Raw genomic sequence first — 24572 nt, forward strand, 5'->3', positions numbered from 1 at the left:
AATATGTGGGGTGAGTGGACCTGACACCTGAAAATCTGTAATTTCTTCTCACTCTGCTTAATGTGTTACTAATAAGATTCATGTTTCCAAGGTTCATTTTAATGTGAGCGTTGGTTGTGACGAAGCAGCTCCAAGGAACCTGGAATAGATACCACCAGATTTCTGCATGTGGCAGTCCTCCCAGGGACTGCAGTGGGTGTGTTTGGAATTCGTTTTCTTATATTATAAAGAGATTAGAAAAAAAAAAGAGGTTTCCTGATCAAATGAAAAGCTAAAGCCCTCAGAAAATAAGGACTGGTTTCCTGTAAGTATTGCAAGGCTTAAATTAAAAGAGGGGGCAGAGCATGAACATTCAATCGTTTACATATTTTACCAAGCAGTTATTATGATTTAAAAACAAGTATTTGCTGCCCTCTGTAGCTGTAGATATTGTGGAGCAATTCATCTTAAAAGTTCACAATAGAAGCAGTGTACTTGTTCTGTGGTTACATTAGAGCTGCCATTCTCAACCAGAGTTCCATGGAGCCCTGGGGTTCCTACAAAGGTTTCTAGGGGTTCCTAGACCCCCCTGGGTAAGTCTGGGTCCAATTCCACTTGGCCGGTGATGGCACCAATGAACTTTAAAGCTGTTTGAAAATGTCTGCATTCTTACCACCACTGTAAGGGTTCTGTTCTTCCTTCTAACTACTAATGCAAGTAGCATTTTTGCCTTCAACACCCATTGAATAGGTTTTTAGGAAGCGCTGAAACCAGAAATTTTTTTAGGGATTGCTCTGGGGTAAAAAAAGGCAGCATTAGTGATTAGTAGGTCATCAAGCTGCCAAGTCACGGCTGGGAGTGGTGAGCTGGGTTGCTAAAAATAAGGGGAAAGTCAAGAAGCTTCTGCTACGAAGTGTGAAGATAAATTACACCACTGTACCTACAGCTACAGAAGTCAGTGAGAGCTTGTTTTAAAGTTTCTTAAAAATGTGCAAATATTAGAATGTGCAACCCTCCCAGCAATGTGTTGGCAGCATAGGTGCATCTCTTGATGTATCTCTTAAAAATGGTCACTGCTTTTATTGTGAACTTTAATGAATTGGTCTACAGTGGCTGCAGCTACAGAGGTCAGTGAGGGATCTTCTTTTAAAGTATATTTCATGTTTGTTAAAGTGACACTAAACAATATCCTTATTCTCCAAATATTCACACACATCCACTACTTGGCCTTGTAATCTATTTTTTGATGAAATCATTTCTTGCTGTGTTTTTCTGCCTCATTGTCATGCCCTTTGTGGGCTCCAGAACCTCTCCATCTTGCTAGTGAGCAAGAGAGGGTGGCTACGCTCTTACTTTCTTAATTACAATGGAACCATGGAGAATTAATGTAGCCACCCTCTAACAGGAAAAAAAAATAAGGAATTTAAAGAATTAGTGGAGGCTGGGAGCAATACAAGGTATTTTTTGACTTAAGAATAATGCATCGTACACACGATTGGATATTCCGCCAACAAATGTTAGATGTGAGCTTGCTGGAGGAAAGTTCGACCATGTGTATGCTGCATTGAACATTTGTTGTCGAACTTTCCGCTAACAAATGTTGGCTAGCAGGTTCTCAAATTTTCCGCCAACAAATTTTTGTTGTCGGACTTTCCGATCGTGTGTCCATCGCACAAAAGTCCACGCATGCTCGGAATCAATGCTCACCAAACAAAACATTAGCAGAAGCAACCCAAAGGGTGGCGGATGACTATTGAAACTTCCTTTTTCTTGGCTCGTCATACTTCTTGCACGCCTCTACGTTTGTAATTGTTGTCCAACATTTGTGTGACCGTGTGTGTGTGAGACAAGTTTGAGCCAACAACCTTCGAACAAAATTCCCCAGTTTTGTTGTCAGAAAGTCCGATTGTGTGTACGGTGTATAAGAGTTTTTTTTTTTTTTTTTAGACCAGAGTTTAGTGTCACTTTATGACATTCTAAATACTTGAATGTCCAAAATAAATAAATAAATAAAAAAGGCTACTAGTAGAAGAACAGTGATATTACTTACCAATCCCACAGTTAATGACTCTGAGCTTTTCTCTCTTGCAGATCAACAGCAGCTACAGAAATCTTAACACACTGGATGCACTGGTGTTGGGACTGGTAAGTATTATTACTGTCTTTTGACAGGCTGCCTTTTTGTACATTTTTAATTTCATCCAGAATGTACCCTTAAAATATCATTTCCCACCCCTTCTCTCTTTTTTTTTTCATCATCCCCAGGCCCACAGGCTGTTTATGGGCCAAAATAACAACCATAACTCGTAATAAAATAGTCAGCTTTATTTCCTTAGCAAAAAAGTATTCATATGATATGTACAAACAGGAGCGGAGAGAAAGCTCTTTTATTAGCAAGGAAAATACCAACAGTATCACAGAACAAGGCTACAGCAGCCAAGACACCGGATGGAGGGGGGGTGGGACGGGGCACATGCAACCAGAGCTAGTCCAGAGAAGAGGGGGGAACTCAGGCAGGGACTGTGGGGGGGCTGTGGACTCCAAGGGCTTAAACTCTGTCATATTTTTGTTCTTTTTTTAATTTTTTTGCAGGGGGGGTGGGCTTACAAATATTGTGCTCAAAACAGAGAGTCCTCTTCGACTCTCACTTCCTACAGTATCAGGATTTAACCCTTAAGGTGTATACATCATACCTGTTGTACTGAAAGCCATTTTATATGCTTGAGAATACAGACTGTAAACTCACAAGCTAAGAATGTATTTTAACGTTAATAAGCCCTGAAACGGAATCAATGGCATCTTCGGCACACAGTGTTGATATAGTCATGGGGTAAAATCCTTGATTTAAAAAAACAAAAACAAAAAAAAGAACATGGTTGGAATCCTCTCCATCTCATAGTTGTGCACAGAAGGATTAAGGTGGACCTGATGGCCATAGTGGAAGTCAAAGAAGCTACCTCCTGCACAGCAATGATTTGAGGAGGCCTCCAGATCCATCTTGTATAGATAATAGGGGTTGTAAACATGGCACTAAGCCTTGAGCATTCTGTCGGGCTAATCATAGTATGCCTAGAGCTCTAAAACAAATGTTGTCTTTGGAACAGGAGGCATGTGGTCACTACTCTTGTGAATTGGTAGTCTGTACATTTGCATTCATGTAAAAAAAAAAAAAAAATGGCTGTACATGGCAGGTATACTTGCATACCTCTTCTGTAAATTTAGTCCATCTTCCTAAGGGTTGAAAGAACAACCTTTCACAGTCTTGAATTTTCTACTGAATATCAAGAAAGTGAAATGATTTAGTGCAAAAGTTATTATATAAGGAGTACCAAGTACCCCGACGCTAGACTTTTGTAGTTGGGGGTACATCATTTTGGATTTGGGGAACTTTTACATAGTAATAGATATACAAATCCTACAGTATTTCCTGATCACCACCAGATCTCCAGTTTTTAGCCATACCTCTAAGAAAATAATTGACTGGAATACTAATATGTCAAATGGCGAACCATTAAAACAGTATGAAAAGTCACCTTCAAATAATGTAGTACTCTAAGGTAATACTGGACAGCAAAGGTGATATTGTGGAATCAGTCATTACACTGATACGCTCAGGCACTGAAATGTGGAATCTACTAGACAAAGAATTCATCAGTGTATGTTGAGTTGTTTTGGGTTGGATGGCACCCATGTGGGTGGAGATCACTTGGGGATGCAAATGGATATTTGTCCATAAATTTTCTCAGTAGTTGTTATGAATGGAGCTGGACTGGATTCACTGTCTGGGTTGAGTCCATTCTGAATGGGATTAGGACTTGGACTATATCACTGGAAGACCTCAGGGTGGGTCATCAGGAGCCTCTCGATATAGTTCTCCATCTCATCTTGCTTATCCTGGTCTTCGTCAAAGTAGTCACTGCTTTGTGGGACAGGTGGCTTGTAATAGTATCGGGGAGGGGTTTGGTAGGCCTGTGGCCTCATATAGCTAGCGAAAGGGATTGGGCGTGAACGATATCTACGTGGGACAGGTTCCAAGTACTTGTTCCAGCTTGATGGGGGCATCTTATTCCAGGTGGGTTTTAGAATCTCATTCCAACTTGACTCTGACACCTTATGCCAGCTTGGATCAGAGAGCTTTTTCCAGTTTGGTTCTGACATCTTATTCCAGGTTGGATCTGACAGTTTATTCCAGGTTGGATCTGACAGTTTATTCCAGGTTGGATCTGACAGTTTATTCCAGGTTGGATCTGACAGTTTATTCCAGTCTGACACTTTATTCCAGCTTGGTTCTGGTATGTTGTTCCAGTTTGTGTCAGATACCTTGTTCCAATTTGAATCAGGCACTTTATTCCAGCCAGAGTCTGTCAGTTTGTTCCAGTTTGAATCTGGCATCTTATTCCATCTTGAATCTGGCAACTTATTCCAGTTTGGCTTTGGGTATTTATTCCAGCTTGAGTCTGGAACCTTATTCCAGTTTAAATCTGATCCTTTATTCCAGTTTGAGTCTGACCCTTTATTCCAGTTTGAATCTGATCCTTTATTCCAGTTTGAATCTGATCCTTTATTCCAGTTTGAGTCTGATCCTTTATTCCGGCTTGAATCTGGAACTTTATTCCAGCTTGAGTCAGGCACCTTATTCCAGTTTGAATCTGGAAGCGTGTTCCAGTTTGAATCTGGCACCTTGTTCCAGTTGGAGTCTGGCGCCTTATTCCAGTTGGAGTCTGGTGCTTTATTCCAGAGGGGCTCTGACACCTTATTCCAATTAGGCCTTGATGACTTGGTCCAGATTGGCCCTTTCAGCTTGTTCCAGGTGGATGGTGACAATTTATTCTTATTCCAGGCTGGATCTGATGATTTCTTCCAGGTTGTGTCTGATACCTTATTCCAGGAAGGTTCCTGTTCCGGTCTTCTTCTAGGATAGTAAGTAGCTTTTGGTGAATCTGGCCAAGATTGTGGGGGAGTTCTGGTTCTTTCAATTCTTCTTGCTATGAAATCATCTCTTGCTTTCTTTTTTTTCATCCTTCTCCTTTTCCTCTTTTCAACATCATTGATAATATCCACTACGTCATCAGCAGGAAGATGTAAGCGGCTAGATAACTCTATCAATTTATCAATAGTCTGAGGATCTACTTCATCATCATCTTCATTTGACCTTTTCTCAACTGCATTTCCCTCTTCTTCATCCTCAAATAGAGGCAGTTGCTCCTCCCCCAAGTTCTCAACTTGGTAGTCTTGTTCATTTTCCTTATCTTCATCATCTTCCTTTTCCTCCTCATTTTCTCCTTCATTTATTAGGTACTGAAGAAGAAGATTCTGAGCTACATCGGCAAGATTTTCTCCTTCTTCTTCCCCCAGTCGTCTGGAGGTGTGTGGCACGGGATTCAGGGGGCTCCTCTTATCCTCTTCTGTCTGCTCCCCAAATCCTAAGAGCTCTCTTATTATTTGTAGATCATCATTCTCAGGGCTGTCATTCTCAGTAGGCTCTTGCTCTCTTTTCGGAAGGGGTTCAAAAGCTTCAAGCTCCTGCAAAAGGGTTTTCACACTTTCCATATCACCGTCTTCATCTAACTTTCCATCATTACTCAGTGGCTCTTCATCATCAGAACTTCTTGTTCTGCTCCTCACTCTTTCTGTTAATTCACTCTCATCTATCTTGTCTATCTCTTGCTTGACAATCTTTTGGTCATCTACTGATGTTTTCTCCTCTTCGTTTTGAGGAGACGGCTCCACTTCCTCCGTGTTGAGTGCTTGCAGAAGGACAGCAGCTAGAGCTTTTGGACTTATATCTTTAAATAATTCATCTCCATCATCAGAAATGGATTCAGGCTTGACGTTCGTGGTTGCTCTTTCTTGGATATCTTTCCCCTCACCATGCTGGCCTTGGTCAAGTGGTGTTTCTTCGTGGCTCTCTGGTTGGAGAGAATGCTCAGGGTCACTGTGTGTAGTCTGGTGGATTGCTTGGTAACTCTGTTCTCCGCTTACAGGGATGGCATGAGAAATGGAGGAGTGTACGAGGGTGAGGGTAAGGGTGAGAAGGAAGGGGGGAGCGTGGAACATTTCTGGGTCAATACAAGCAAGGTAAAGTGGGGATGGGGATAAAGTAAATTGTAAAACAAGCGGAGGGGTAAAAAGATAAAGTAATAACATAATTGTGAACAGAATTAAATATTGATCAAATCAATTAACGAAAACATTTATAGATGGGGATGAAGGAGGGAGAGGGGGAGGGGAGAGAGAGAAAGAGAGAGAAAAAGACATTTATTGGTTGATAAAAGCATTGAAGCATCACACGATTTTAACTCACTGTTGAAAAAAAAAAATCCTTTCCTGGAAACAAGAAACATCAGTGATGGACCAGAGAGGAGGCGGGGGTAAAGTGCTGTGCTAGCACAGACAGAGGGAGAGGAAAGAAGATGTATTGTGTCTGCGTAGGAGTGAATGTGGAGGTGGGGGGAAGGGGATGGCAGAGGGAGTCCCAATGTGGAAATCCTTCAGGTCTTTCCCAAACCCCCTCCCTTTTTGGAATCCTGCAGGTGTCTCCTCCCGTTATAAAATTCTGCAGGTCTCTCCTACGCCTTGTCCCCCTCCCGCCAAGATATTCTGCAGGTTCCTCTCGTTTCTCTCATTCATGCTGATGCAGAATTACTGAGGTCTTTCCTTAATTGGCAAGACCTCCTCGCACAATCAAGCAGCTCTATCCTTGCATTCTCGTGTTTTGCCTTTCTTGTGTGTTTCTCTCAATATCCATTCTATGCTGCACCATCATCCCGTGTCTCAATATCACATTCCATCCACCTTTTCTTTACATCTCTTCATTACCAGACCTCATTGTTAGTACACACAGCTATTTTTCCTATAGGATCAATGGCTGTCCTTGGCATACATGGCATACTGCACTGATCACAGACTCTAGCTTGCCACACATTAAGGAGTGCCATTAGGTTTAGACACTACGAATACACATTCATCCTGATAGCCATTAACCTTTTATGTTCTAGACATCTGCAGTTCCTGTTACGTTCCCGGCTCACCATATATGGGCATACTTCTCATCAATAACGACAAAGGATCCAGTAATTACTGAAACAACTGCCCACCCACTGCCACTAAAAATATTTCCTTTCGATATATTATGGTAACAAGTGTTAAGAGTGGTAGGGGTATATTCAGTTTTCAGTGCAGATGATTTTTTTTTGTTCAGACAAATTTTAACTATTAGTGATGACTTCACAGGATAACACATTTGTTCCCTTTTCATTACAAGCAACATTGGAAATCACCACCAAGTGATAAACAGCTTAGTGTTTGGTTATTTCTACAGCAGCCGTTCCCTAGAAAGTGGCTTGTGAGTCACATGGAGGTTTTATATCCTTCAGATAGTGCTTGCAGACGTCACTCAGGCAAGTGCTTAGGTTTGAGCTACCTACCGGTGTTAACAATTAAACAAAAAATAATTAAATATAGTTTATATTATTTCATTTTAAGGTTAACCCTTATACATTTCACCTGTGTATTAAGTTGTCCAATGTTTTAGTTTAATGGGTTAGTCCAACCAAAATTGGTATTTCAGTTCTGGGGTATTTGTAAGCATATTAAACCACCTTACTATTCTAGCAGATCTTTGGGGGCTCTACTAAGGAGATTTCTAGGCTGGGTTACCAGCTCTGCATACCTGCTCAGTAGGAGAGCTTACCACCAGCCCTGCTGGGTTCTTATTTATTTTATATTATAGAAAAGATCTGGAACACATTAAAATGGGTGAAAACTTCAATATTTCCCAGGTGGAAAGGAACAGAGCAGGCAATTATGGCAGTGAGCTCTTGCTGTTGGACCATCCAAGATACTGTATATAGCAGGGATATGCAATTAGCGGACCTCCAGCTGTTGCAAAACTACAAGTCCCATCATGCCTCTGTCTCGGGGTGTAATGCTTGTGGCTGTCAGAGTCTTGCTATGCCTCATGGGAATTGTAGTTCTGCAACAGCTGGTGGTCCGCTAATTGCATATCCCTAGTATAAAGGAAGATAGGGACCTTGCGGCCCACCACAATGTAGCAGTGGCTCTTCTGTAGCACTTTGTAGAGGAAAGTCGCTTCCATTCGTTTTTTTGCCATTAACTTTACCATCTAAACTCCATACCACAGTATTACCAGACTGGGTGAAAACCGTGTTTTTGGATTATGAGGAAACCCTAGAAAAAAAAAATCGGAATGGGAATGATGATCTAAGTAAGCTTACAGAACGACCGTGATGATGGCCACAGGAAAATCTGAGCCAGATGAGAACATACCAGCTATATACAGATTGTGTTCTTGTTGGAAGCTGAACCCAGAACATCATTTATTTTTGCAATACAAAACTGCTCACCGCTTAGTTGCTATGCCATGCTGCCACTACATTAGATACTACAGGCAGTTTATGGGCACCTGATCTTCACACCTATATCACCTTGTTGAGCATCCCACTCCATTGCCCATTCAGCCAAAATAGTAATTATGAGGTTAGAAGACCTTGTTCGTAATCTGGGTTCTAGTTCATCCCAAAGGTATTCAGTAGGGTTGGGATCAGTACTCAAGTTCTTCCACACCAAACTCATTCAACCATATCTTTAATGATCTTGCTTTGTGAGCAGAACGGTCATACTGAAAAGGTTTCCATGAGGTTGAAGTGCACAATTGTCCAAGCTCTTTGTGTGTTGTAGCTCTTTTGGCCCTACACCACCCATGGGTCACAGGATTGCACTCCTGTGACCCATTTTCAGCCAACAGTGGGCTTTTTTTCAGCCTAAAGCCCACTGTTGGCTGTTGTTACTGAGCTGGTCCAGGCTCTGGATTGATCCCAACTTTAAAGTCAGCATCCACACAGATTCTTGAGCGACAGCTGGTTTAGCCTCTCAGATTGCTGCTGGAAAACTGAGCCAGCCGCTCCCACCCCTTACACAGCCCAGCGCTCCAATGAGCTGCCGGTGACTGCCCACTCACTGAAGACCAAGAACTGAGCGATCAGCGCTCTTTGATTTTTCGGTTCTCAGTCTTAAGCCCCATACACACGATCAGATTTTCTGCTGATTTTTGTCTTCAGATTTATCAAAATCATGTAGTTCAAGGGCCTGCTGATTGCATACAAATTGAAACTCCTAAGGTTTGACCTCATATTATATGGTTTTGGCAAATCTGAAGGAAAAAATCAGCAGAAAATCTGATAGTGTGTATGGGGCTTCAGAGGCGGTGGGGGACAGATGCAGCATCGGACCAATGTTGTATCCACCTAGGTGAGTAGAATGTTGTTTTTTTTTCATTATTTCCAAACTTTTCTTTTAATGCCACTCTTCACTGCTATCTGATTGACCTTATAAATGTTAGTGTGGGAAAACTGATTGCAAACAGTTTTCCCACACCAAGAAGTGAATAAGCATTGTTGGCAGTAGGAAGATATTTACAAAACAATGAGCAGAATACAATTTTTACTTGTATACTCCCTACGGCCACTTTAATGGTACCATTCCATGGTGACCACAAATTTTGATGGCTACATGCGTGCCAACACTTTTTATAAAATACATATGTGTATAATTTATTTAATTATAGAAGATACAGAGGTTGGTTGCAGCCAAACTTTGTAGACTAATAACAGAGCCTACAAAATTGGCCACAAAAGTCTACAGGAGGAGCTTGGGCAAAAGGAGATTATGTTTGGGCTCTAGTTACCAATGTGAGGTTTACGGTGTTGGTACCAAAATCCTGAAAAGGTTACAGTGGTCATATTAGTGAAAGCTGAACTCCAAGCAACTATTGAATAAACACCAATTGATTACGTTATATAATGTATAAAATGCATTTTTTATATACATTATAGGTACCCAAATCTGCCTTATTGGTATCTTCCTTTAATCTCTTGCACTTACAAATCCATATTGGGAAGGACTTTGATACAATCAGGCTCCTGCATATGCTGTAGTGCTCACAATCCAGTTTACAGGAGGAGAGAACAGAATGATGATCTCATCCCAGTGCTGATGCTCCTTCAATGTCCAATCAGCAGACTGGGGGTTGGCTGCTGACCAAGCTATATTGCTTATACTGCAGTAGAGAAAAGTTAGGTCAGGAAACTGACTATGCCACTTGGCAGAAATGTCTACATTTTAAGATTGTTCAAACAGAATGACAATACTTTTGACAAGTAATAACAGTTCACGTGTATGCTTCTTTAATCAGTGTATACCTGTTTATTAAGGGCATATGTGGTTGGTGTAGACCAGCCTTTTTTAACCAAGGTTCAGTGGAACCCTGGGGCTCCTCCACAGGTTGCTAAGGCTTCCTTGAATAATTAGGGATTTGTGACTCTCAGTTAAGTTACCACTAAAACCAAATACCTTTTTAGTTATCTATAAGAGGTGAATGTCTTCCCAATGACCACAATTTAAAGAACTATGGCCAGAGCTATCAATTACAGCAGTGGTCATCAACTCCTGTCCTCAGGGCCCACTAATGGGCCAGGTTTACAAGATAACTGAAATATATATATATGCATCTCTCCAAGGTAATACATAAAACCTGGCCTGTTAGTGGGCCCTGAGGACAGGGTTGTTGACCACTAAATTACAGGATTGCAGTTCATTCTGACCCATTTTTTTGCTGACTGCGGGCTAAAACCCACTGTCGGATGATCTCACTCAGTTGGTCCAGACTGGGAAAACATCCCAACTCTACAGTCGGGATCCACCCACATGCCTGGAACCAGCAGCTGGCTCAGCCTCTCAGCTTTGTTGTTGGGAGATTGAGCCAGTTGCTTCCCAGCCTGGTACTCCAGTGAGTGCTGGAGGGGAGAACAGAGAGCCTGTAACTGACAGTCATGGCTCTCTGCTCAGAGTGGAGAACGATCAGTGGTGTTTGATCGCTCAGTTCACAAAGTAGAGGCGAGAGATGCAGCATCGGATACCAGGCGAGTATACTACATTTTGTTCTAAACCTCTTCTCTGTTAAGCATAATTTTTCCCAGTGACCATCAGGTCAATGTACCCTGAGTCATAGCTATAGTAAATGTTGGCAGGGTTTCCCTGAAGCTGTAAACTTATTTCAAGAGCGCCTTCATGTTAATAAGGTTGAGAAAAGCTGGTGTAGACCGGGATCTCCAAGCTTTTTCAACAAAGGGCCAGTTTATTGCCCTTCGGGCTTCAGAGGGGCTGGACTGTGACCAGCTAGAATGGGGATATTCCTGGCATCAGTGGGAGTACACCATTACCACATATGATATTAGGTGGAGGAATAGCGCCCCATCATTGGTATCATTATGAGGAATAGTGCCCCATTGTTGGGTGTCAATGATAGAAATGGTGTCCTACTGTTGATGTCAGTGGGAGGAATAGTGCCCCAAAGGCCAAATAAAGGCAAGATATCTGGCCCCCAGTCTGGAGACCACTAGTGTAGACTAAGGGGTTCATTTACTAAAACTGGAGAAACCAATCAGCTCAGAAACCAGCCGGCTTCCAGTTTTATTGTCAAAGCTTAATTGAACAAGCTGAAGTTAGAAGCCGATTGGCTACGATGCACAGCTGCACCAGATTTTGCACTCTCAAGCTTTAGTAAATCAACCCCTAAATGCATTATCCATGTGATTGCACCTACAGCTAGGGGGAGGGGGGGGTCCCATAGTATGCAAAAAGTTCCCCCAGACCAAAAGGAACTGGGAGAAAGTTAGAGGGGAAAAAAAATGTTTTCACATTTTTTTTGCTGGGCGGACCCTAATATCAATACATATCTTTATGCTCGGTTGCTCTCTCTCTATCAGGATTGTATACAATTCAATAAAATGTGCGTTCAGGCGTCTCCAGTCCTGTTCTACTCGGGAAAAGCCTTGTAAAGAAAGATCTCTCTCAGGAGAGCAGTTTGTCACTTGTCAGGGAACATCCGACGTCTACTTGTATTTGGATCAGTGTCACGTACCGTGAGTGGCCTGACAATCGGGGATTTCCCTGTCACAGTCCTCCTTCCCTCCTCCCTTCCTCACAATCGTCTTAACTCTCGATCTGTTACAGAATCCCATTTGCACACTTTGCCAGTAAACATACATTTGTGAGTGCGGTCAACCCGAGTTTTGGTGTGTACATGGATACCGGAACAGAACACGCCTGGGTCCCCTAAGAGGCAATGTTATCTGCAAAATATGCTGTTTCTATAGGAACCTTGGATGAAGATGCTAAAGCCCCCTCCTTTCTTTTCCCTCGTTCCATCCCCCCACCTCGGTACACAAGGATGCTGCATCAGACACTGCAGAGGTGTGTGGGAGTCTGCCCCCTCCAATTGGAAGGAAGGATTTCCCTCTGTTACTACACACAATGGGGATGCCCCGCTGCATCCAATATCGGGAGGGGGAGGAATTTTAACCAATCGTCTTCTAGATAATATTTAACTGTTTGCTGTGGAGCCTTCAGACACCAACATGGGTTTTGTGGAGCACCATTACTTACCTCTTAAACAGATTGTTATGGTAATGGGATACTTTCCCATTTGCATCTGACCTGTATATCACTGAGAGGCATGGGAGAGGCATGGGGTGTCTCCTAATGGTGCCTTCGTGGTGTCTTCCTTTCAGCTGGTCACACATGGGGACATCCGATGAGAAAATCAGAGACCTGACCCTTGGATCCAACATCTGCATATATTGTTTGGCTCCTAGTCACCCGTTGTAGGCTGTGAGGCAGAAGAGGGTGGGGCTGATATATCAACAAAGGAAAGCATATGGGGCAAAACCTTTGGGTATCCCCAGATCTCCAGTCCAATCATTCATGCTCTTTGAATCTGGGATTGAAACACAGCTGCATTGCAATCATATCCTGTCAGTATATCTCAGTCTATTGCCTTCTTTTGTTCTAATACCTGCTCCATGTCACTCTGATCTCTGTCACCTCCTCTTTACTACTATCTTCTCTATCATCTCCTCTGTACCACTATCTTCTCTATCATCTCCTCTGTACCACTATGTTCTCTATCACCCCCTCTGTACCACTATTTTCACTATCACCTCCTCTGTACCACTATCTTCTCTATCACCTCTTCTATATCACTATCTATCTTCTCTATCACCTCTTCTTTACTACTATCTTCTCTATCACCTCTTCTATACCACTATCTTATCTATCACCTCCTCTGTACCACTATCTTTTCTGTCACCTCCTCTTTAGCACTATCTTCTCTATCATCTACTCTATACTACTATCTTCATTATCACTTCCCATATACCACTAAATTCTCTACCGTCTTTTCTATGCCACTATCTTTTCCATCTACTCTATATCACTATCTTCTCTACTACCTCCTCTGTACCACTATCTTCTCTATCACCTCTGTGATACCACTGTCTTCTCTATCACCTCCTCTGTACCGCTATCTTCAATATCATCTACTCTATACCACTATATTCTCTATCATATACTCCATACCACTATCTTCTCTATCACCTCCTCTGTACCAATATCTTTCTCAATCACTTCCTCTATATCACTGTCTTCTCTACCAGCTCCTCTATACTCTATACTACTATTGTCTCTATCACCTCCTCCATACCACTATCTTCTCTATCATCTACTCTATACTACTGTCCTCATTATCACTTCCCATATTTCCACTTTCCTATATTCTCTACCATATTCTCTATGCCACTATCTTCGCTGTCTACTCTATATCACTATCCTCTCTATCGCCTCCTCTGTACCACTATCTTCTTTATCGCCTCCTCTGTACCACTATCTTCTCTATCGCCTCCTCTGTACCACTATCTTCTCTATCGCCTCCTCTGTACCACTATCTTCTCTATCACCTCCTCTGTACCACTATCTTTCCATCACCTCTTCTATATCACTATCTTCTCTATAACCTATTCAATACCACTATCTTCTCTATCACCTCTTCTATACCACTATGTTCTCTACAACCTCCTCTGTACCACTATCTTCTCCATCCCCTCCTCTATAATAGTATCTTCTCCATCACCTCTTCTATACCACTATCTTCTCTATCGTCTCCTCTGCACCACTATCTTCTCTATCACCTCCTCTGTACCACTATCTTCTCCATCACCTCCTCTGTACCACTATCTTCTCCATCACCTCCTCTGTACCACTATCTTCTCTATCACCTTCTTTATCACCTTCTCTATACCACAATTTTTTCCATTACCTCTTCTATATCACGATCTTCTCTATCAGTTCTTCTACACCACTATCTTCTCCATCACCTCTTCTATACCACTATCTTCTCTTTCCCTTATTTAAATTTTTGTGCTCTATCACCTTCTCTATATCACTGTGATGTCAGTGATCACCTTTACTACATTATTACCTTTATCAATGAATTCTTATGTATATCTGATACCTCTATCACTGTGTGGCGAGTTACCGTCTTTTCTCTGACACCTGCTCTACATCACGGAGTTCCCTCTACCTTCTTCTGCAATGGGTGGAATCTATTCCAACCAAGTCAAGTAGATATGTTTTTTTCTTTGTCATTACCTAACTGTATTTGTGCTATCAGTGCTTAATCCACATTTCAGTGTCCCGAATCAATTTTCGCTTGTCACAAAACGTTGACAGGCAGAAATGAAGTGACCGTTTATGAATGTGATCTGCCGTTGATGGATATGTGATTGTGCTGAGGGGGAGTGCACGTTTCTGCATATTGTTTCACCTTTTTTTTTTTTATTGGCATAAGGTGAAAGGATTGTTGCCTCTCATGGGGAAGGAAAGAATCCATAATCGGTTACATTGATTGATCCGGGGCTCATAAAGCAGCAATAGCAATAGCACTTTGGGTATTCTAAAGCAGTATTGACTGAGAAGCAGTATTGACTGAGAGGCCACTTTAGCATGCTTTAAGCTTGTTGATTTGGGGACATGGTCAACAATGTTCGTGTTGCTTTGCACTTGATACATAAGATGTTCTCACTAGCATCGTTCTCTAGAATTCCCAAATATGGATAGCAATAGGCAAGGCAGGTGTCAAAAACTGGGTAGCATCGAGCTTTAGAATAAAACATTAGACAAAAATAAAAACATTCCTTAATAAAACAGTATTTCTAAGATAATATAACATCACAGCTTAGTCCTCCTGGGGACCTTGTCTACATGGCATTTGTATGCTCTCCTCATGTTTCCCCATCACCTTGTGGTCGGTAAATTCTCATTCCAGGGCTCCGGTTTCCTCCCACAATCCAAAAAACATCTTGTTAAGGTAATGGGCTTTGACCTAAATGGTCCCTAGAGGATGAATGTGCGTCCTCGTATGGCTGTTGTGAGACCCTAGTGTGTCAATACCGGTCGGCAGAGACTCGTGTGAATGTCTCCTGGAAAAAAAAAGTGCTTCGGAATATGTAAGATCTAGATCAATCAATACAAGAAAAACTTTAACCTGCCGGTGTACATGTTCTGTTTAGCATGTGTGCTTGTTCAGCGACAGGCGTGCACAGTCTCTGATGGCCTTGTGCAGAATTCCTGACATGCCGACGGCAGGGGAACTTGCAGTGGAGCACAAGCAATGTCGGAGACTAGAGAATCGGCTTCACTTCTGCATAAATAGGGCGGATCTACTGTTGAGGGAGGGGCCTTTGGATGCTGGGGTAGTACTTTGTTGCAGGGGGTATATTGTTGCTGGGGAGGTTTATTATTGCTGTTGGGGGATCTATTGTTGCTAGAAAGGGGGGGGGGGGTCGATTATTGGGAGGGCTCTACTGATAAGGGAGAGGGGTCTGTTGATGTTTGGGAAGTATTTTGTTTCAGGGGGTCTGTTATTGCTGAGGAGGGTCTATTATTGCTGTTGGGGGTTAAATTGTTGCTGGAGCGGGGTTAGTTGTTGTTGGGTGGGATCTACTGTTGATAGAAGGGTTTATTGATGCTGGGAAGTAGTAATTTGTTGCAGGGGGTCATTTATTGCTGGGGTGGGTCTAATATTGCTGGTGGGGATCTATTGTTGCTGGAGAGGTCAGTTGTTGTTGGGAGGAATCTACTGTTGATAGAAGGGTTTATTGTTGCATAATTTAGTTAGTAGGTAGTAATTTGTTGCAGGGGGTCATTTATTGCTTGGGGAGGTCTATTGTTTCTGGGTGGTCTATTATTACTGGGGGTGTGTATTAATGCTGATGAAGTCTATTTCAGGGTGGGGTATATTATTACTAGATGGGTCTATTGTGGTTGGGTGGGTCTATTATTGCTGATGGGGGGTCTATTGATGCTGGAGGGGAGTCAGTTGTTGTTGGGAGGGATCTACTGTTGTTAGGAGGGTTTATTGCTGCTGGGAGGTAGTAATTTGTTGCAGGGGGTCATTTATTGCTTGGGGAGATCTATTGTTGCTGGGTGGTCTATTATTATTGGGGGGGGGGGTCTATTATTGCTGATGGAGTCTATTATTTATGGGTGGGGTATATTATTGCTAGATGGGTCTATTGTTGTTGATGGGGGCTATTATTGCTGATGGGGGGGTCTATTGATGCTGGAGGGGGTCAGTTGTTGTTGGGAGGGATCTACTGTTGATAGGAGGGTTTATTGCTGCTGGGCGGTAGTAATTTGTTTCAGGGGATCATTTATTGCTTGGGGAGGTCTATTGTTGCTGGGTGGTCTATTATTGCTGATGGAGTTTATTATTTCTGGGTGGGGTATATTATTGCTAGATCGGTCTATTGTTGTTGATGGGGGATATTATTGTTGCTGTAGGGGGTTAGTTGTTGTTGGGGGGGGGGATCTACTGTTGATAGAAGGGTTTATTGATACTAATTTGTTGCAGGGGGGCATTTATTGCTTGGGGAGGTCTATTGTCGCTGGTGGTGATCTATTATTACTGGGGGGGGGTCTATTACTGCTGATGGAGTCTATTATTTCTAGGTGGGGTATATTATTGCTAGATGGGTCTATTGTTGTTGAGGGGGGGCTGTTATTGCTGATGGGGGGTCTATTGTTGCTGGAGGGGGGTTAGTTGTTGGGAGGGATCTACTATTGATAGCATTTTGTTTCAGGGGGTCTGTTATTGCTGGTAAGGGTCTATTATTGCTGTTGGGGGTTATATTGTTGCTGGAGCAGTTAGTTGTTGTTGGGTGGGATCTACTGTTGATAGAAGGGAGGGAGTCTATTGTTGCTGATAGAGTCTATTATTTCTGGGTGGGGTATATTATTGTTAGATAGGTCTATTAACTAATATTGCTGGTGGTGATCTATTGTTGCTGAAGGGGGTCAGTTGTTGTTGGGAGGGATCTATTGTTGATGGAAGGGTCTATTGATGCTGGGGAGTAATTTGTTGCAGGGGGGGGTCATTTATTGCTTGGGGAGGTCTACTGTTGCTGGGTTGTCTATTATTCCTGGGGGGGGGCTATTATTGCTGGTGGAGTCTATTATTTCTGGGGGGGGGTCTATTATTGCTAGATGGGTCTATTGTTGCTTGGGGGGGTCCATTATTGCAGCAGGGGTCTACTGTTTCTGGCTGCAGGGGATCTATTTTACTGTTCTAAATGTTATCACTAACAAATTCTCTACAAACTACCATGAATTAAACTTGGTTGTGTACTCTCTAAAATGGGCAGCACTGGGTGATGAGGGGGGGGGGTGGGGGGGGGGGTGGAAGCAAAGGATGGTGCCCACAGGTGGGTAGAGGGTGGAGACAAGGGGTAGCTTGGAAAGGGGGAGTACCTACACCTATTCTCTGAGAAAAAAATAGCCCTGATGGGTCTCCGGTTGTCAAACTAACATCTGGACTATGTGGGTGATTTTAATTTAATGTTATGTAACAATTTCAAATCTTGCTTGCAGCCTTTCCCTGAAATCAATGTTCTGCAAATGAAATGGTCTTCAACAAGTGGTTAGGTTAGCTGCCCAGGTAGCTCAGCCCTGCGGTTCCAGTTCCGGTGTGATGGCATTTTCTGGGTTAGAATGTACAGTTGAGTCTTCCTTCAAGAGAAGAACTTACCAAGGGGCGCTTTTGAGCCAAGGGGTAGTTCCCTTTATCATTAAAACTCTTAACGACTGGTTCCATCACACCCAAATCGTACGGCCACCAAGGGTGGTCAAACTGGCAGCAAAAAAGTAGGATGCCTCCTTTTAACAGATCCTTGGGCACATTTAAGCAAAGGGGTAATGGCCTTTTCTCATTAAAGAAGCCTTTTTTTATTATCGTGTCCTCTTTGCCCATGGACAAAAAAAGGACTTGGTCCCATCTTCCTATGTGCTGTCTAAGGCCAGCTGTGAGGTTTGGACAGGACTCCCCTGCTCCCTCCATGGCCTTCCGACAACGAAGCTAGTGAGGAGATGTTTGCTTTGACAGACAGCACTTTTCTCCATCTCCACTCACCCATATACCTGGAACATTTTATCTTTCAAGCCCCCTTCCTCTACTCTCCTTGGGAGACAATCCTCCCTCTACTCTCCTTGGGAGACACTGGGAGACAATCCCCCTCTGCTCTCCTTGGGAGACAATCCTCCCTCTACTCTCCTTGGGAGACAATCCTCCCTCTACTCTCCTTGGGAGACAATCCTCCCTCTACTCTCCTTGGGAGACAATCCTCCCTCTACTCTCCTTGGGAGACACTGGGAGACAATCTCCCTCTACTCTCCTTGGGAGACACTGGGAGACAATCTCCCTCTACTCTCCTTGGGAGACAATCCTCCCTCTACTCTCCTTGGAAGACAATCCTCCCTCTACTCTCCTTGGGAGACATTGGGAGACAATCCTCCCTCTACTCTCCTTGGGAGACACTGGGAGACAATCCCCCTCTACTCTCCTTGGGAGACAATCCTCCATCTACTCTCCTTGGGAGACAATCCTCCCTCTACTCTCCTTGGGAGACATTGGGAGACAATCCCCCCTCTACTCTCCTTGGGAGACAATCCTCCCTCTACTCTCCTTGGGAGACAATCCTCCCTCTACTCTCCTTGGGAGACATTGGGAGACAATCCCCCCTCTACTCTCCTTGGGAGACAATCCTCCCTCTACTCTCCTTGGGAGACAATCCTCCCTCTACTCTCCTTGGGAGACATTGGGAGACAATCCCCCCTCTACTCTCCTTGGGAGACAATCCTCCCTCTACTCTCCTTGGGAGACACTGGGAGACAATCCCCCTCTACTCTCCTTGGGAGACAATCCTCCCTCTACTCTCCTTGGGAGACAATCCTCCCTCTACTCTCCTTGGGAGACATTGGGAGACAATCCTCCCTCTACTCTCCTTGGGAGACAATCCTCCCTGTACTCTCCTTGGGAGACATTGGTAGACAATCCTCCCTCTACTCTCCTTGGGAGACAATCCTCCCTCTACTCTCCTTGGGAGACATTGGGAGACAATCTCCCTCTACTCTCCTTGGGAGACAATCCTCCCTCTACTCTCCTTGGGAGACAATCCTCCCTCTACTCTCCTTGGGAGACAATCCTCCCTCTACTCTCCTTGGGAGACATTGGGAGACAATCCCCCCTCTACTCTCCTTGGGAGACAATCCTCCCTCTACTCTCCTTGGGAGACACTGGGAGACAATCCCCCTCTACTCTCCTTGGGAGACAATCCTCCCTCTACTCTCCTTGGGAGACAATCCTCCCTCTACTCTCCTTGGGAGACACTGGGAGACAATCCCCCCTCTACTCTCCTTGGGAGACAATCCTCCCTCTACTCTCCTTGGGAGACATTGGGAGACAATCCCCCCTCTACTCTCCTTGGGAGACGATCCTCCCTCTACTCTCCTTGGGAGACACTGGGAGACAATCCCCCTCTACTCTCCTTGGGAGACAATCCTCCCTCTACTCTCCTTGGGAGACAATCCTCCCTCTACTCTCCTTGGGAGACATTGGGAGACAATCCCCCCTCTACTCTCCTTGGGAGACATCGGGAGACAATCCCCCCTCTACTCTCCTTGGGAGACATCGGGAGACAATCCCCCCTCTACTTTCCTTGGGAGACAATCCTCCCTCTACTCTCCTTGGGAGACAATCCTCCCTCTACTCTCCTTGGGAGACATTGGTAGACAATCCTCCCTCTGCTCTCCTTGGGAGACATTGGGAGACAATCTCCCCTCTACTCTCCTTGGGAGACATTGGGAGACAATCCCCCCCTCTACTCTCCTTGGGAGACATTGGGAGACAATCCCCCCTCTACTTTCCTTGGGAGACAATCCTCCCTCTACTCTCCTTGGGAGACAATCCTCCCTCTACTCTCCTTGGGAGACATTGGTAGACAATCCTCCCTCTGCTCTCCTTGGGAGACATTGGGAGACAATCCTCCCTCTGCTCTCCTTGGGGGACAATCCTCCCTCTACTCTCCTTGGGAGACATTGGTAGACAATCCTCCCTCTGCTCTCCTTGGGAGACATTGGGAGACAATCTCCCCTCTACTCTCCTTGGGAGACATCGGGAGACAATCCCCCCTCTACTTTCCTTGGGAGACAATCCTCCCTCTACTCTCCTTGGGAGACATTGGTAGACAATCCTCCCTCTGCTCTCCTTGGGAGACATTGGGAGACAATCTCCCCTCTACTCTCCTTGGGAGACATCGGGAGACAATCCCCCCTCTACTTTCCTTGGGAGACAATCCTCCCTCTACTCTCCTTGGGAGACAATCCTCCCTCTACTCTCCTTGGGAGACATTGGTAGACAATCCTCCCTCTGCTCTCCTTGGGAGACATTGGGAGACAATCTCCCCTCTACTCTCCTTGGGAGACATCGGGAGACAATCCCCCCTCTACTTTCCTTGGGAGACATTGGTAGACAATCCTCCCTCTGCTCTCCTTGGGAGACATTGGGAGACAATCTCCCCTCTGCTCTCCTTGGGAGACATTGGGAGACAATCTCCCCTCTACTCTCCTTGGGAGACATTGGTAGACAATCCTCCCTCTACTCTCCTTGGGAGACATTGGTAGACAATCCTCCCTCTGCTCTCATTGGGAGACAATCCCCCCTATACTCTCCTTGGGAGACATCGGGAGACAATCCCCCCTCTACTTTCCTTGGGAGACAATCCTCCCTCTACTCTCCTTGAGAGACATCAGGAGACAATCCCCCCTCTACTCTCCTTGGGAGACATTGGGAGACAATTCCCCCTCTACTTTCCTTGGGAGACATTGGGAGACAATCCTCCCTCCACTCTCCTTGGGAGACAATCCCCTCTCTACTCTCCTTGGAAGACATCGGGAGACAATCCCCCCTCTACTCTCCTTGGAAGACATCGGGAGACAATCCCCCCTCTACTTTCCTTGGGAGACATTGGGAGACAATCCTCCCTCCACTCTCCTTGGGAGACAATCCCCCCTCTACTCTCCTTGGGAGACAATCCTCCCTCTACTCTCCTTGGGAGACATTGGGAGACAATCCCCCCTCTACTCTCCTTGGGAGACATTGGGAGACAATCCCCCCTCTACTCTCCTTGGGAGACATTTGTCTTGGAAAAGTGCAATGGAGATGGAGAAAGGTGCCCGCGTCAACGCAACTGTCTCCTTGATATCTACGTAGTCGGGTGGCTGAGGAGGCAGGAGGGGTGCCCTGTCCGACCTCACAGCTAGCTTTAGGCAACACATAGGAAGATGGAGGAAAGTACTACACGTAATTTGTCCCCTGTGGAATGGAGCACATTAACGAAAATTTGACTTTTTCGAGAACTGCTTCCATTACAACCCAATCAGTTTGCCACAAAGGATGGTGACATTGCTCAAATTTACAAGCAAAAAAAAAAGGTGGGATATCACCAATCTGCAAATACTCAATGGGCACTGAGTGACCCGCTTTGTGAATTCAAGAAGGGCTAATCTGGTGTGTTCTAAGTCAATGAACAGTTCCCTTTCCTCCTACAGAAGAGAACTGTCAAGGACCGATTCCACTGCACTGAAATCAGACGGACACACCATGTTCATTGCTTGGAAAAGTCCCAATTTGCAGTGCCAACCCATGTTTCTTATCCCTCATTCCCAACCATTCTTCAAAATATTTCTTCCAATAATAATCTAAACCTTATGAACCTCAAACCATCTTTTCCTACATGGACACATATACACCGATCCATACGTCTCTGGCTACTTCCACCTGATGCTTCTCACTCTCTCTCATTCAGAGTTCCATCTACAAGCACTATTATCGCCTCATCACCCCCAACACTTTAACAACTTTCATTCAAATGAGGGACGTCACACATCTCATCAGATACCAGGTGCACACATCCAGACACGCTTATGGCAATGTGTCCCCCTCCCATTACCACCCCCCCTCCTCCTCCTCCTCCTCCTCTCCCCAGTGCATGCAGATGTTGCTGTAGCCCTGCGTCTCCATGTATATGAGAATGTAAATGTACCATGAGCAGGAAAGGCAAAAGGGTAATGCTCTTATGATAATAAGATGTGTCAGTACATGCGTCATTACTCTCCCTCATTCATTAGTACCATTTAAACCTCTCCGGTCTGATTAGGGAGCCCACGTCACTTCTATCACAAACAATTGGCAATTTGATTTTACCGTGACGCCGGACAGATATTAGATCAGCGTCTGGCGTCTGATTCCGGCATGTCAACTTTCACATGAAACAGGTGTTTGGATATATATATAGTATATATAAAAACTGTATATATATATATATATATATATATATATATATATATATATATATATATATAGATCGATATATATACCCCAAGACCTTTTGGTTGATCCTGCTAGAAACCACATCTAACTGCTTTAAGTTCACCCCAAAATTGCATTTTTTACTTTTTAACCCTTTGGTTTTTTAAAAGACATTAAAAACAACAACAACTGGCACAATAGACATTAGAAAAGAATGTAAAACTGGGTACGGTTAAAAAAGTAAATCTAAGTAATATATATATATATATATATATATATATATATATATATATATATATATATATATATATATGGCTTGATTATATATATATATATATATATATATATATATATATATATGATATGGCTTGATTGTTATTTTATTTATATGTGTGTATATATAATATATATATTTTTTTTTTTTTGTTAAACTAAAATAAAATTCAAACCATATCATATATTATTTGTATATATATATATGTATATATATATATATATATTACTTATATTTACTTTTTAATAATTATATATTTTAAATATATATATATATATATATATATATATATATATATATATATATATATATATATATATATATATATTTGTATTAATGTGTGTATATATATATATATATATATATATATATATATATATATATGTATATATGTATATATATATATATTACTTATATTTACTTTTTTTATTTTATATATATATATATATATATATATATATATATATATAAAATCATGATCAAACCATATCCAATAATTGGTATTATTAAATATGGTGGAAACATTATATTGAGCAAAAAATAAATCTGTGTGGTTGATGATTTAGCAAGTTCTTGCAATGCTCAATATTCATTCACTGGCAAAAAAAACAAACAAACAAAAAAAAGAGTGCAAGCTCTTAAATCTATTTACTAAGGGCGATTACAATACATATACATATATGTGTATGTGTGTGTATATATATATATATATATATATATATATATATATATATATATATATCAATCAACACATACAAGATTATGGTAAAATTAGACCACAATGATAATATTGCATAGTCAATACAATATATATATATATATATATATATATATATATATATATTCACACAAACAAAAAATATACAACACAATTAAGGGAAAAACATATATATACATACATACACAGAAAATGCATATATATATATATATATATATATATATATATACATATATGCAAACAAAAAATATACAAAATTAAGGGAAAAATACATATACACAAAAAATATATATATATATATATATATATATATATATACACAAAAAATTGAAAAAAAAGTATATATATAAATAAAAAATATCTATCTATATCTATCCATAGATAAATATATTTTTATTAATTTATTAATCATTTTTATTTTTTTGGTGTGAGATATATATATATATATAAACATATCTCACACCAAAAAAAAAAAAAATATATATATATATATATATATATATATAAAGATAAAGCGATATATATGTTTTTCCCTGTTGCAGACAAGACACACGGCTCTAACCTGTCCATATAGAGCTTATGTACAAAGTTTGGGTGGTAATGATGCGGCCAGGGAGTGATTACACACATGCAGGGTGGAGGAGCTGTTCTCACTTGTTGCCCGCAGTCTCCCGGCTCTCTCTCTCTCTCGGCTCTCCCCGGTGTGTCTCCTCCCAGGTTTCTCGCTCTGAAGTCTCTCTCGTCTGTTCTGTGCAGTTTTTCAGCACCAGAGACAGCGGCGGCCGCTTTAAATACCCACCCAGCCCCTCGCCACGTGACCCGCGCCGGCCCCGCCCCTCCTCCATCCCTGACGTCAATGTTCATTCATAAGAATCCTCGGCTGGCCGGAGGTGAGGGGGAGCGGCAGTGCGCATGCCCGCAGCCAATGGCTGATGAGCGCAGGGGGGAGGGTGAATGAGAAGGGGAGAGAGGAAAAAAAAGCATGAATGAGTCAATGAGAGAGGAGAATTTCATGAATGAAGCTTCCAGATTTACTCCAGGCT

The 24572-nt window shown here is 42.7% G+C and overlaps 1 protein-coding gene across 1 annotated transcript; it reads right to left on the bottom strand.

The window, feature by feature from the left end:
• Positions 1-2283: 2283 nt before the first annotated feature.
• Positions 2284-24288, bottom strand: LOC143961294 (uncharacterized). The gene is made up of 2 exons (XM_077470546.1): positions 24184-24288; positions 2284-6038 (listed from the first exon to the last, which is right to left on the bottom strand). The coding sequence occupies exon 2, from the start codon at positions 6034-6036 to the stop codon at positions 3805-3807; it is 2232 nt and encodes a 743-aa protein (XP_077326672.1). The 5' UTR covers positions 6037-6038; positions 24184-24288; the 3' UTR covers positions 2284-3804.
• Between the last annotated feature and the right edge of the window lie 284 nt (positions 24289-24572).

Source organism: Lithobates pipiens, unplaced genomic scaffold, assembly GCF_037356315.1.
Source record: "Lithobates pipiens isolate NorthernLeopardFrog02 unplaced genomic scaffold, aLitPip1_a1.2 Scaffold_8, whole genome shotgun sequence".
NCBI classification, from domain to species: domain Eukaryota; kingdom Metazoa; phylum Chordata; class Amphibia; order Anura; family Ranidae; genus Lithobates; species Lithobates pipiens.

Excerpts from the sequence above, each read along its gene's own strand:
- LOC143961294 (XM_077470546.1), bottom strand. The coding sequence starts at position 6,036 with ATGTTCCACGCTCCCCCCTTCCTTCTCACCCTTACCCTCACCCTCGTA.